The sequence below is a fragment of the Dermacentor andersoni genome, chromosome 2 (genome assembly GCF_023375885.2).
Source record: "Dermacentor andersoni chromosome 2, qqDerAnde1_hic_scaffold, whole genome shotgun sequence".
Lineage (NCBI taxonomy): Eukaryota > Metazoa > Arthropoda > Arachnida > Ixodida > Ixodidae > Dermacentor > Dermacentor andersoni.
In genome coordinates, this window is record NC_092815.1 from 109,947,737 (window position 1) to 109,961,432 (window position 13,696).

Below are 13,696 nucleotides of genomic sequence, written 5' to 3' on the forward strand. Positions count from 1 at the left end.
TTGGGGAGAAATGTACAGCTTTAATATAGCAAACATTTTAGAAGCGCAGCTTCTGGAAAAACCACGGGTTCTTCTTTGACTTGTACCTGCAAAGGCAGATTATGACAAAATGAGCAGTTGAACGTTTAAAAAGAAAATTCATTTTGGACATTACATGACAAAAGCCTTAACTAATTCCATTACCATAGCTACCGCACATTATGGTCGGAATGTACACTGATCCTAATCCTCACCTCTCCTCAAACTTGGCCTTCACCTCACGTCGAGACTTGCGCCTCTTGGCAGGGTCCTTCCAGGTCTCCTTGTTGACGACAGACTTGTCAAATGGAATTTCCACGGTGTACCTGCACACACACAAGCACCACCAGCTTGGTTCAATGGACAGCAAAGCTAACTCATTGTAAATAATAAAAATATGTGCTTACAATGCGTATTACCTATACAAAGCAGCCAAAACAGGCTTGATCAGTTTCTGCAACAGCTACCGCTGTACATTCCGTGCCAACTAGCCTTCTCCAAGTCAGCATCCCGATAAATATGTGCATGTTGCTGCATTTGCTTAACACAGAACCCAACACATTCACTCCAAGCAGGGCAACCACTGCGCACAGCTGAGAAATGGCCATCACATTCTCAATGCTCCCCAGTGAGTGTAGGGGAGCAATCTGAGAGCCACAAAACAAGTCTGGTTCCTACCTGTAGATCAAAACAGGTGTACACATTCAATAGCATATTACATGAAGCAATACACATCCACCAGCTGCCATAACTAGCAACTGTTTCCTCACTTCTAAATCTGTCTATTCAGAACAGATCAATGTGCAAGCAGGAAACGAGAGGGAACATCTAAATGCTAAGTGCATTCCAATGCATAACAGCCATAAGTTGTGCGATGAGCACATTCTAAAATTAAAACAGCAAATTAGGGGCCTAGACAAATTTTATGCCTCATGAGCATTAACTTGCAATTGTTTGAAGAAAAAGCATCCAAGTGCAGTAAACAAAATTGCCAAATGTGCTGTCTGTACTTGACTGAGTGATTATGTACTGTTCTACCAACAAAACTCCACATTTTGTCAGATAATGCTGTCAAATAATTTACTTTTCGCATCTTGCAAGAAACCATGAAAATGAGTCTAATACACGACAAGTAACACACAAGGATGTGTCACTTTCGTGACATAAAAGAAGTTGTGCAAGAAATTTGGCTCAAGTGAACTGACGCTTTTCTAGCTTTCTTTTCCTTGTGTTGCAGTTTCTGCATTGGGAGAGAAGTCATCACTTACTTCCTCATCGTTGTGTGAGAAGACATCAGACAGTGACATGAAGCAGCATGCATGTGCTGTGTTCCTATAGTCTCATTTCTCAAGTTAGTTTTTGGCTAAAGTGAAAGGTATACAAAGGCACGAAGTGTTTCTAAATTTCATAATGAATATGCCGTGGGAGATTAATACACAATTATCAGGGCCTTTTTTAAGGGCCCCATGTAAACAGCAGTGTGCCACAACTGGATAACGGTCACTTTCAATTGTAATTTGCCATCTTGTACTCGTGAGATAGTTCTGCTTTACTACAGCATTGGGACTGCCCAAAGTGATTTTGGAGCAATTCTTGGAGCAACTAAAATTGTGTTTTGGAGCAGGTCAACCTAAATTTTGGTGCACTTCGAAACAAGGATGAAACAGAATAAACCAACAAAAACACTGTACTGCAACTGTCTTAAGCAATGCCTTAAGATGAATTATGAAGCAGATTACTCTGATATTGAAACAGATTTGGAGTGAGTACGCTACACAGAAGTATAGCCTCCTGCCTTTTTCGATGCCTAGCCAGTGACTCCAATATTGGAAGTCAATTTGCTCGGCCTGTAATTTTGGGCTGAATAAAAGTCTTATACTACTACTACTACCACTTGGAAGTCAATTTTCCAGCAGTAGGTCACACCTTGTAGAACAAGTTTAGGTCACACAAACTTTTTTTTCACTGCATGTCACGCAGAAGCAGCAGTGCACAGGGAAAATTGTCCATGCACTAACAACAAGAGGGTTTAAATGTCTGGGCAAACACTGTAAAAATACAGGAGATAACAGCGAAAGGACGGTGCTTAGTTGGTAGAGGTTGCAGACCACTAGATCTGGCATGGTACTTTGGCGTTAGTGAACGTGTTTTGAGCAGCTAGGCCACTACTGTTCCTCACAGAGTTCGCAGTGCTAACCAGAGACGATTCTAGCGAGACTACTTCAAAGTTCCCATCACCAGGTCAGCCCATATTGAGCTGACAAACGCAGAGCATACAATGCGCACTAACGATTGTGTTAGCGAAGAATTACATCACTACGCGCTGCAGAAAGGTCTGAAATTTCAATCCGAACGCCATTTTCCCTTTCTCTCTTGGCGACCACGCTCCAAACCAAACGGTGACTTACTCGTGTCCGCAGTATGACGTCGCTTGTGGCGACTTTGAGAATTATTCAAGGCAACATCTGTCATTTGTGTGATCTGTTGCTTGAATTGACGAACTAAAGTTTAGAGAAATAATATAACACACAAACAGAATGTCTGCGTGTTTATTTTTTTTGTTTTACTTCGCACTGAAACAAGAGAGATGTACTTCCGCTTTGTCTGCTTGTTCCCGTGGTTGTACAGTCACATGTGCAGGTACCGAAACTATGCCATTTTCTACTGTGATCCAGCATGTGATCATGATATCCGATCCGCATGTTCTGCCTCAGTATTCATGTAGCACTGAATTATATCGAGTCATGCGTCTTGGTCCACAGCGTGCAAAATCGTGCGCTGTGCAAAAGCTCATGCGAGACGCTGTCAACAGAAGTGCGCAGCACCGGGGGTTTGGCAGTGGAGCTCGCCTCCCGAAATCATCGGTTCGCGGTGCTGAAGTATTTCTATCTCAGCTATTAATGAGCCAAGTTGAAAAATTTTTGCGGCAGAACACTCCTTAGAGGACGCATAACAACTTCCAGCGTATAACCGAAATTTGCTATGGAGCCTGGTGAGGAGCCCTTTAACACAACTGTACATGTTTAAAGAGCTTACAAGCGATATGCACTTTTCATGTTGCTAGATGCTTGCGGAGGGTTATGCTGACAGGACGTGTGATGAGAAACAATCAAACGCCCGATACAGCAGCAAACCACTGTACTACATTACTCAAAATGACACTTATATGCCCTTGGTCAAGTTAAGCAGCCATTATACAGTGAAAACCTGACTATTTCATAGCCCATCAGTTACCTCTTCTGAACTGTTGGTCCTAAGCAGCAAAAAGCATGACTGCGCACATTTAGTCATTACACAAAATTTTGACAATGAGCCACTTAATGTGCACTTAAAAAAAAAAAAAAAAAAAGAATGCACACATACACAAGAGACAAACGAATAATACACAGTGATAGCTTATGCAGGCGGCCAACACCGGAGCTATGAGAAATGCTGTTGTGAAAGGCTCTCTATTAATTTTCAACAACTGCAGTTCTTTCAGATGCACATAAATCCAAGTACATGAGCAGTTTAGCATTTCGCCTCCATCCAAATGCGGCCGCTGCGGCCAAGGAACAATCCCATGACTTTGTGCCCAGGAGCGGAACTCCATGGCCACTGCACTACTGCAACGGGTTTCACAGATGTTTTGTGGTCACTCTGAGTATGCATAGCATACTTTGTGCCAGCTAAAATGGGTCACAAGCACGGAGTGCAGCTTACCGGCTCTGTTAATCATTAATTAATGGTGCACACAAGAGCCCTGTTCAACATTGGTGTTTCTCCACTATGAGCTGAGTATACTTGTGCAAGTATGCGTGTACTGCAGCGTGGTTGCCACCTTGAAGAACCTCTGAAATTTGAATCAAGTCTGTCCATTGTGTTACAAGCGAGAACTCGACATATCCAAACTCATTTACATGCTAGTGCACACCAGCCAATGAAGGAACAGCAAGCTTTCTCTTTACTCACCGGGTGGGCATCAGGTGGTTGTAGTTGTACACCTTAAGGAAGGGCTTGATCTTGCTGTACTTGGTCAGCTTCTTCTTGCCCATCCTCCGTGTCACCTTTCGTGGATAGCGGTCGATGCCTGCCACCAGGGCATGCCCGTACTGCTTGTCTGGCGTGCCGTCATCGTTGTTCTGCAAGTAGAGCGTCGTATAGTTACGGGTTTCACACTACGTACGGCTTTCCAGCAAAACTGTCATAGTGATCCTATAGAGTTACCGGCTCAAGCAGGTAATGTACAGATAAATGCCGCAACATACTGTTAAGCTTGATTCAAAAGACATAACACGGGCAACATAGGTGGAATTCTTGGGTTACTGTTCAAATGCGACACAAAATAAGTGACACGTAAGCCTTCTTAATCGAACAGTTCAGTTTCACGAGCATGCATAATATTTCTCCACAGTCAGTAGGCTACAAAGTGTCACCGCACTGTCACGCGTCACCCACTAAGTGTTTCGTGGGCTTCCAATCACTTCAGAATACACATTCGCAAGCTTACCTTGACGATGACAGCTTTCCTGCCGGCGTACTTGCCGCTGAGGATCAGCACCACCTTGTTTGGTCGCATAATCTTCCCCATTTTCTGTATCCAAACGCAAATGGGTAGAGTCAATGGCAAATCCACGAGGTAAATTCAAGCATATTGTCCATTTCGACAACGCAGACATGCGCAACTAAACTACGTCAAACACGAAACGCGGCAGTAATTGCCAAACAAGCACAAAAACAATGCATTTCATAGATATCTGCGGATGCATTCTCATGCATGCGATGGACGCTCCGGCATAAAAGCTCGCCGTGCTCCATACCAACAGCCAAATGTAAAGCATTTGTGCACAAAATATTTCTTAAATGAATGGTACCCGCTATTTTAGTGGTTTAGTAACAAAATATAGAGCTAAATTTTCGATTAATGAAGATTGAAAATTCACCTACGGATTTTGCGCAGGCCTCCTCACGGAGATCGGCGGACGAAAAGAAAGTGGCGACACCTCGTGAAAATCTCGCGGAGTCACGTTCGCCTCGCTCACCATCCCGTGCCGTCTCGAGCGATTCGAGAGTAAGCGCAGCCCTTCACTTCAGAGTTGGAAATGGCGGGGGGTGTTGTGCAGCGGTTTGGGAAGTGGTTTTGGAATGAAGATGTTTGGTTGCCGCCGAACTTCACATGGGCGGACATTAAGAAGACGGATAAAGTAAAATACGCCCAGTTTGACGACCTGTACTACGGATTCCTGGTGGCTCTAGTACTTCTTGTTATACGCTATACGCTTGAAAGGTAAGGCCTAAGCTCAACTTCTCTTAATCGGCGGATTTATTCGGTATCACCGAGATCTGTGTTTCGCGATGCATTGTGCTTGTTTCGTTTTTGCCCGACGTTGTGCGCGAACAGCTGTGATCGGGGTATCGCTTGATTGTCCGAAAACGCGTGCGGAGCCCAGCGCGGGCGAGCAGCAGTTGAATAATAGAGTCGTTCTTTTCGTAGGTGCGAACCCACGTTTTGCCGGTTGCGTGGGGCAATGTTCTCTACACGGGCGGCTCATTCCACCTTGTCGTACTATTGTAACGGGTTGCATCCGTTTGACTCTGGTTACGGAAGTTGTTTGCGCGCATTGGTGCTTGTTGCAGCCTGCCGCGTCGGTTGGAAGGCGGTGCCTGACTCATTCATTCCGCGATATCGATGAGCAAGAACGGCTTGTGCCGATAAGCGCAGCCGAAGAACGGCCGACTCGTGTTTGCGGATCGTGCTCGCAGCCGTCGCTTGGGCGTGTCGGCGTGACTTTGGTGGCTACCGCCCATACTCGTACGATCGCTCGCGCGTCTCCCGCAGTCTTCCGGGAAGAGTTTAGCGTTTCGTACCGGTCCTCAACAAGTAGTGTCCGGAAGCGTCTGTATTACGGCATTGGGACATAGCCAGAGTGGCCGAGAAAGGGTTCATCAGCACCGTTACACTGCGGATTTAGCGCACCGCTGCCGATGTTCATTCAAACGCAAAACCGCTGTGCGCGTTCACTGCACAGATTAGTTTCAATTTTCAGAGACCTTCGCTCGTATAAAGTTGATCCGCACCAACTGAAGGAGGCGGTATCGCATTACTCACGATCCGAGATTACTTTTTTCGCTGTTGCCCTGGAAATCAATGCGAACATGCCCTGATTCTGGCGCACACATATCATCGCCTCTGAGTGAAATTCTGAGACCAATTTCTGGATTGAGCAGCCAAGGAGCTATAAACGACAAGGTCCGTCATGAGATGGTTGCGTTTGGTATGGAATAAATGAACCTGATATCGAAAGGTGTGTAAGTACGTGCGTGGCCTCTAGCGGTGTATAAACTCAAGATTTCCATTTGGGGACGAGGACGTTTTGACATTTTGAGAGCGCCCTCCGGGAGAAATGGTGCTGCGAAGCGCATCACGGCGGTGTCCCGCGCTTGGTCCATAAGGTACACGCGTTTAAATATGAAAGAAAAAAAAAAAAGATCGGCGCGCGCGGCAGCAAGTGGCATCCCCGCAGAGACAAATTGTCGTGAGGTTCCTAGTCGAAAGACACACCAACAAATGAAGAAGAAAAAAAGGGGGGGGGGGAGGGGGGCAGTATGTCACGCCGCATTACAACCTTGTGGTTGCTCCGGCTTCCGCCTGAAGCCGACGTCGGTACTCATCACGATTCGTTTTGAGCAGCGCTTCAAATGCGCATCACGACGGTTGCTGGCACATTAGGCGGCCCACTGCATTTTGTTGGCGGCGGGGCGACGTCTTGGCGCTGCTCAAGGAATTACGGTGCCTCGTGTAAGGCGACGTCTGTCCTTGGCGTCTCCGCACTGGCACCGGTCTTCCGCTAAGCCCGTGCAATAGACGACCTGTGCGGGCTGTTTGCGGAAATCGGGTTCTTCGTGGGCGGCGGCAAACGAGGAGACCGCACGTGGACGGCTTCAACCGGTTAGCTCCTTCCCTGACGCCGCTTATCGCGCCGTAATCAGATCGGTCCAGCGCCTAACGCACGCGGTGCACGATGTGATCTGCTGAAAGCGGGAGTGATAAAGTGTCAGAGCAACAGTTAACGACCCCTGTGAGGGGTGTGGGGCGTCTGTGGAGTGGTTAAGCTCCGTTGGGATTTTGCGGATGTGCGGGGAAGCAAGTGTGGACTTTTTGCCAGTTATCGCAGCTTGTCATAGGGACCAGCAAAGCTTACTGTGTAAGCGAACCCCCCACTTCCTCCCTCTTATATTTCCCCCCTCTGTACCGCATACAAGACCTAAGCAAAAAAATATATATGTATACATACTTGAGTTTCAAAGAAACTGCACTTTGGATTATGTTGTGTGTGAGCAGCTGTATTATTAGGTGTTAAAATTTCTCATCTCAAAGACATGGTGGGCATGATTGGACACAGCAAATGAATGAAAAAGGGCCGACTGACAGCTGTTAATTGCTGAAACAAGGTTTGAAGACAGTGGCTTCCTTGGCCAGAACTCCACTTTTCTGTGTTGGGTATGTCTGTTTCTAGCCTATTTAGTTTGGCCAGTCCCGGAGATGGTCGAGTCTAAATATAAGGGCCAATCCCAAAGGCAAGGTAGGCTCTTTCCGTAGATACGTGCAGTCTCAAAATGTGCACCGATCCCGAAAATATTGCAGTAAAGAAATTTTAAACAGTCAGACACTCCTTCTAATCCTCTCACACTAGAAGTGTTGTAATAGTATGATGCGCAGTGTCCCCGCCCCATTCACACCCTTAACTCACTTGGGAAGACGTCTTTCATCGACTTCAAGTAGAGGTTGAATCACCTTCCAACTTTTTGTGGCTTTGTACGTAGCAGAGAGACATGAGGAAGAGTCGGAAGAGGTCGTTTGCTTGTATGTGCATTCAGGGTGCTGCAAGTATTTGAAAATTCCTTGGTAACACAAAGGGGCTCATCTTTATAACCAATGTATTTCAATCAGATGTGTGATACTGATATGAAGGTCGCCAACACCCTTCTACTAAGTTTCATTGTTTCACTAGTGTTAATCAGTGCCTCAATTTGGCTCTGAAAGTGACAGATCTTTATGAGATGATGCTATTGAGTGTTGGTCATCGTATCTACAGTGACTGCCTTCAAGGTGTCTTCAGTGTGGTGAGGTTGTGTGTTTGACTGTTTCAGCAAAGCCTCGTATATAATAGCCTATGGGGTTCAAGTCCAGTGGGTTAGGGGGCCAGATGTTCGGAGTGATGTGGTCGAGGAATCTTCAAACAGCCATTCTTTTGTGATTGAAGCCACGTGCACTGGTGTAGACTTGTTGGAAGGTGCATGGTCATCCCTGGGCAACTTGTTCAACTCGATGCTTTACTACTATCTCCACTATTTCAACATATATGCAGAGCACGGACTCTTAGGTAAGAAACGGGGCAGCATGACGTGGCCCTAGCTGCTGACAATCTCCAAGACCATGGCAATGAGGACATCCGTAGTATAACTGCAAAGCCACCTGCCACGTCAGAAACGTTGCAATCTCTGAATTGCTCTGGTCGGTGGCAAGCGCAATGAAAGCAGCGTGTCATTTCGTTTTCATACGTGTGGCCGGAGGTTGCCATCTCCACAAATACTAGATAGATGATGTACAAGCAAATGCTGATGTGAGCCAAAAGTAGTGGACAAATGCATGCATTTCACAAGCACTTGTGGCATGACTGCATGTTCTGAAATACCTTCCACATCCTGTACATGTTTCCTTTGGATGGCATGTACTGCTGTAATCTTGACCAATAACAGACTATAATAAAAAAATTTTTTTTGATGTGGATGTTTCTTAATGCAGAAAAGCATGAACAGAAAATATTTTTAATTAAATGTACATTATGAGTCTCTGTAATTATTTACTATGATATATACTAAAATTAGAATAGGAATAAGGTGACTAGGGCTGTAGGTTCCTTTTTCATACTTTTTTCGTAGACATTAATTGGTTTAACTTGTATATAATTTTTGGTGCGCAACCTTTCTGTTCCTTGTTTCGAATTGGAGAGCACCACATGCATTAGTCAGGGTGTGAGAACTCCTTCGTTGAACTTGGTTATTACGTCACTGATTTTTTCTGTGATACGTTGATTCAAGCATGTAAGCTTCACGTGTGTTTACTATGTTAAAGGGACTGACAACCAATTTTCATAGCACCTATTTTTTTTTAATGCAACGGAAAGCATACTGGTCGGCGTGTCTAATCGGGAAGTGGTAATGTGGAAAACACCGTGCAACATTTCTTATCAAAATTTTTCTATCTGCAATGAGGATGTAGTCATCACTGGAAGCATGCTGAAAATGGTGGTAGGTGAGAGTGATAGCAATTACGCACCAGCATTAGTGGGAGGCAGACAAGTGGGGCAGTAACCGTCATAAAGTATTATTTTGTTGATCAACTCGATGTTCCTGCGATTAATGTTTTCCGAATTGTTAAATTATTTCTGCGATAATAGCTATGTTTTCGTGGTTTGCTGTCCCACTGCTTTGGTATTTAACCAGTATTTGGTATTTAACAAAACCAATCAGATCGAAAACGAAACGGCACTCATGCATGTGATACGCAGTTCAGCGTGTTGCTGTATCAATGCGTGCACTTCTGATTGCCAAAGCATAGAATAAAGTGAAAGTGTCTAATAACATAGCAACTGCACTTTTAAGCAATAATTGTTGTACTCAATAACAGCGAACTTGCGTATCATAATGTAATACACGACATCCAATGTACCAAGATTTCACTGTCAGGCCTTGCCACTTACTCGTTTTTTTGTGATTTTTCTTAGCCAATTTAAAATTGATGCTGGATTCTGTCAATATAAATTGTGGTCCTTTCATTTCCATCAACATCTCGCAACACATTCTGGCCAGTTGTTGGTCCCTTTAATGTGCACACATTCTGTGAGCGGGAACATGAAGTCGTTGCTCGTATTCTGTGTTGGACAACTTATTGTGTTATTTCTTGCAAGTGTGTAGCAGCAAGCCAGAGGCATGTTCTTAATGCTCAGCCTCTCTTTTTTACATGGCACCGTAATATCTAGATTTGATGCTTTCAATGAGACGAGGTCCTTGTTTGTTTACTAAACATGCATGCATGTGCATCACCAAAGCTTGACTTGTAAACATTTACAAAGTGAGACCCATCTTGTTAATTTTCTTTCTACCTCTTCATTCATCCTAGGATAGTGGTGTCTTACTCAGCTTCCAGCCCTCCCTGATTACATTGCTGTTAGCTAGATTGATAAGACTGTATTTGATTTTGCATGGCCAAATGAATTTTTTCTTGTGTGAATAGTTTGCATAACCGGAGATAAGATTTGTTGAGCTGCAGCTTTGGTACATCTGATTTCACTCTGTATTCTTGCTCATGGCATAGCAGAGGGCAATGTGCAATTAGGCTTTGTTAAGGTGGTTCCTTTATACACATAACTGAAGTGGAATTGTGCTAACAAAAGAACATACACGGAAGGACTATCGAGACATGATCTTGACGCAAGAGGAGACAATAAACATGTCACAAAGCAAGTGAAAATGTAAGTGCACCTTGTGATGTACAACATAGGTTTCTTTTATCTGAGTGTGCCATAGCTTATCCTTTCTGGCGTGTGCATGTGTTTCAGCATATCATGCTGGTATACGTAATTGGCGTCACAAGTGCCTCCCCCCCCCCTTCTTTTTAATGAAAGGTAGATCTTCTATGATAAGTAATTCACACAATAAGTGAGACTACGTGCCAGTCGGGCACCTTCAGAAGCTGGTGCATAAACGTTCCCTGCCGTGTCCCGTTCTCAACGGAACAGGTGGAATGAAGTATTGGGCATTGGTTGCCCCTGACCAGTGCACTAATAATTTTGGTTGCCATGTGTCATTTCAGTCTGGACAGCTGGACATGTGATATGTTATTGGAAGTGTATCTGATCAGCCACACACTGCATGGAAACCAAGATCACCAGGCTTGCATTGATTGCTTCTAACTAAGCCATTTATGGTGATATCTAGCTTTCCTTGAGTCTATAGTCATGGTTGCCGACCAAAAACTTTAAAAGAAAAGAAACCAGAGGTTTCGGCTCCCATATGGGGGCCTTGTTGATTGTACCCTGTATTGAAGCCGAAACGTCTGTTTCTTTTCATGTTTTTGGTGTGCGTCCGTTTTACCCGTGACTATGAGCAATCCCGACCATACGAGTTTTCGTCGAACTCTTGATTTCGTTTCCTTGAGTCTGTTGAAAACTGGTGTTATGCGCGGTCCATTCACTTACCATCAGGTTCATACTTTGGTGGCAAGAGGGAAAAAAAATGGGCTATAGGGCTTGGAAAGCAGGCATGACCATTCTGCAGGTGCACAGATGACGGAGTGCCGAAATGTCATACGGCCCTAAATCTGCCTTTGTGATAATGTGTATTTATTTGACAAGCACCGACCCATTATAGAGGGGAGTGGGTTACATAATATATAAAGTTAAAGTAAAACTGATCTGAGATTTGTGGACTAAATGTTGTAATATTGAACACTATTGGTCAAAAGTTTTGCATTAGCTGTTAAGGAGAAGTGACATATTGATTTAGACTAGCATACATACTAGCACATGTGACTTTCACCATTTTTATTTTTAGCTTTAATTTGAAATGTTCTTAACCAAAAAGAAAAAAAAAGCCAGGAGCTGGGGTTTGGTAAAGTTCCATTTCCAAGGAACTTGCTGGTATGTAGCAGCATGTCACGTCTGCCATGTCCTGACAAGTATCTAGTGTTTTTACTGCTCTCGTGTCTGCTGTAAACACTTGAGTGACAATTCAGCTGCGTGGTGCCCCGAGATCCCTTTTTGAAGTGATTCTGTTTGAAAGCACTTACATGTGTTTGGTTGACCTAGTTTTCATTTGATTGGTGGTCAACTTTTGCGTAAGCTGTCGAAAACCAGCCAGGTAGCATAGGAATGCAAGTCTGGTGCGTTGGCTTCTTTATAGCTCTGGAGGTAGTAAGCTTGTATAGTTGCAACTGTACTGGACAGGACATGCTGTCATGGTTTGGGCATGTGAGGCAGCAGCGATTGATGTGATATTTTTTTTCAGCTGTCTACTGTGTGGGCATCGCACGTTACTCACATTTTGTTGTCTTTGTCTCTAAGGATTAGGTCAAGGCTTTTCCTTGTACTGCATTTTGTCGTTGCTAACAAAATATCTCACTCGCTACCTGTACTTTAGGCTATTGTGACATGTGTTTGGCCCAAGTTTTGTTTGTTTGGATATCATGATGAGCTGTCTGGACTGTGAAGGAGGTTGAATGTGACCTAGTTGTGCAGTATGAAAGTTCTCATTGAGAGCTCTCTGAGTGTTCCCATAATGCCACCTGGACTGTTTGGAACATGCATGAGCCCTGCTCCGGAGTAACACCACATGTTCTTTGCGCTTGCATGCAACATTCTAGGGATTAGGTGCTCTTTTCTCTCTGAAAAGGAACAACATAATTGTGCTGTCATATTGTTTTTGAGTACTGATCACTCACAGTGCCTACAAGGTGTCCATAGGAAATTTATGAACTGTGCCCATATTTGCAGTTAGCAATTCAAAGCCTGAAGCCCAGCCATTTCATCAGCCTCAGTGCTGACATTTGTTCACACACTGTAGTGCTTTAAAGTATATTGTGGGGTAGGCAATGTGTTCTCCTTCGTTGGCACTTCAGTAGTAACTGTTTGCAGTGATTTCTGAAGCTTTGCATGAAGGCAACTTGCTGCTGGACATTTACAAAGGAGTAAACTTGGTAACGCCTTCTGTGCCTTGGACGAGCTGGGTTCATCCATGGGTTTCTGGTAAAAACAGCCAAAGACGACCTCAGCTATCAGTGGTATTTTGCATTTTCTGGCAGTGCCATGGATGAGCCTAGCTTTCTCTCTTTGATTAGCAGACTTTTAGTTAATGGCAGCACCTAATCCATGGAACAGCACAAGCAGAAGCCAGTGCATTCTTTCCGAGGAGGTAAAACATATTGGCAGCTGAGGCATTTAAGAATAATTTGGCTATTTTTGGTCAAAATTCGGGATAATAGCATGATATCTATTGGAAGGGGCTAAAAATATGTTACAAACAGAGGTTCTTACCAAGTGCCGTCTTGGGCATGCATTGCACTGTGTATAGTAGTTGGAAACACTGTAACAAAATGATGTCCTCATTCGTGGTTCTCGGGAAAGCTCGGTAAGTTCTGCGGGGTTCATACACCTCCTTGAAATCCTTGAAAACCCTTAAATTTGGAAAAAGACATTCAAGGGCCTTTGAAACTCTTTAAAAATAAATGTGTTCCTTGAAAGCTGGGGTTAGCGCTTACTTCCTAAAGTGACAAACTCCACATTGGCACTATGCAGGTGACTACATCCGTCGGGAAACTGTCCTATAGTCTCGCACTTGCACAGCCACTGATGACAGTTTAACATACATTTGTTTTGCTAGTCGGTGTACATTTCAACCATCATGTCTCTGTTTTCGATGCCTGGAGGAAAGTAAGTTTCAGCCATTTGGCTTTAACGTGACAAGTAACTTTGAGTGAAGCCAGACACTTGTAACCCTCATCACTCAAAGTTTGTGATGTGCCATGAGGTGACTGACATTGGTGCAATGGAAAAGTCAACATTGAGAATCCACCTGAAGAGCCTGAAGCGCACTTGCAATTCAATAGCTACTTACCTCTAAGGAATCGCTGCTCAGATTT

The 13,696-nt window shown here is 44.2% G+C and overlaps 2 protein-coding genes across 3 annotated transcripts in view; one reads left to right on the forward strand and one right to left on the reverse strand.

Moving 5' to 3' along the window:
- RpL27 (ribosomal protein L27) lies at positions 1-5,029 on the reverse strand. Of its 2 annotated transcripts, none has more exons than XM_050187960.3 (5): positions 4,945-5,029; positions 4,508-4,591; positions 3,970-4,139; positions 234-344; positions 1-86 (listed from the first exon to the last, which is right to left on the reverse strand). In XM_050187960.3, exons 2-5 carry the CDS (start codon positions 4,586-4,588, stop codon positions 38-40), a joined length of 411 nt encoding a protein of 136 aa, XP_050043917.1. In that variant the 5' UTR covers positions 4,589-4,591; positions 4,945-5,029; the 3' UTR covers positions 1-37. The 2 variants fall into 2 exon arrangements, with proteins under 2 accessions (XP_050043917.1, XP_054932579.1); XM_055076604.2 differs by having other exon boundaries at positions 4,941-4,959.
- Positions 5,030-5,090: 61 nt separating this feature from the next.
- The window catches only part of LOC126541248 (ceramide synthase 6-like), a 39,386-nt gene continuing 30,780 nt past the window's right edge, over positions 5,091-13,696 (forward strand). Inside the window, exon 1 of the mRNA XM_050187946.3 lies at positions 5,091-5,284. Coding sequence (XP_050043903.1) covers positions 5,100-5,284 — 185 coding nt within the window. The 5' untranslated portion in view covers positions 5,091-5,099. The remainder of the gene's footprint in view (positions 5,285-13,696) is intronic.

Excerpts from the sequence above, each read along its gene's own strand:
- RpL27 (XM_050187960.3), bottom strand. The coding sequence starts at position 4,588 with ATGGGGAAGATTATGCGACCAAACAAGGTGGTGCTGATCCTCAGCGGC. Across the intron at positions 345-3,969 it reads AACCACCTGATGCCCACCCG|GTACACCGTGGAAATTCCAT; the intron begins GTGAGTAAAGAG and ends GTGTGTGTGCAG. Across the intron at positions 87-233 it reads AAGGCCAAGTTTGAGGAGAG|GTACAAGTCAAAGAAGAACC; the intron begins GTGAGGATTAGG and ends CTGCCTTTGCAG.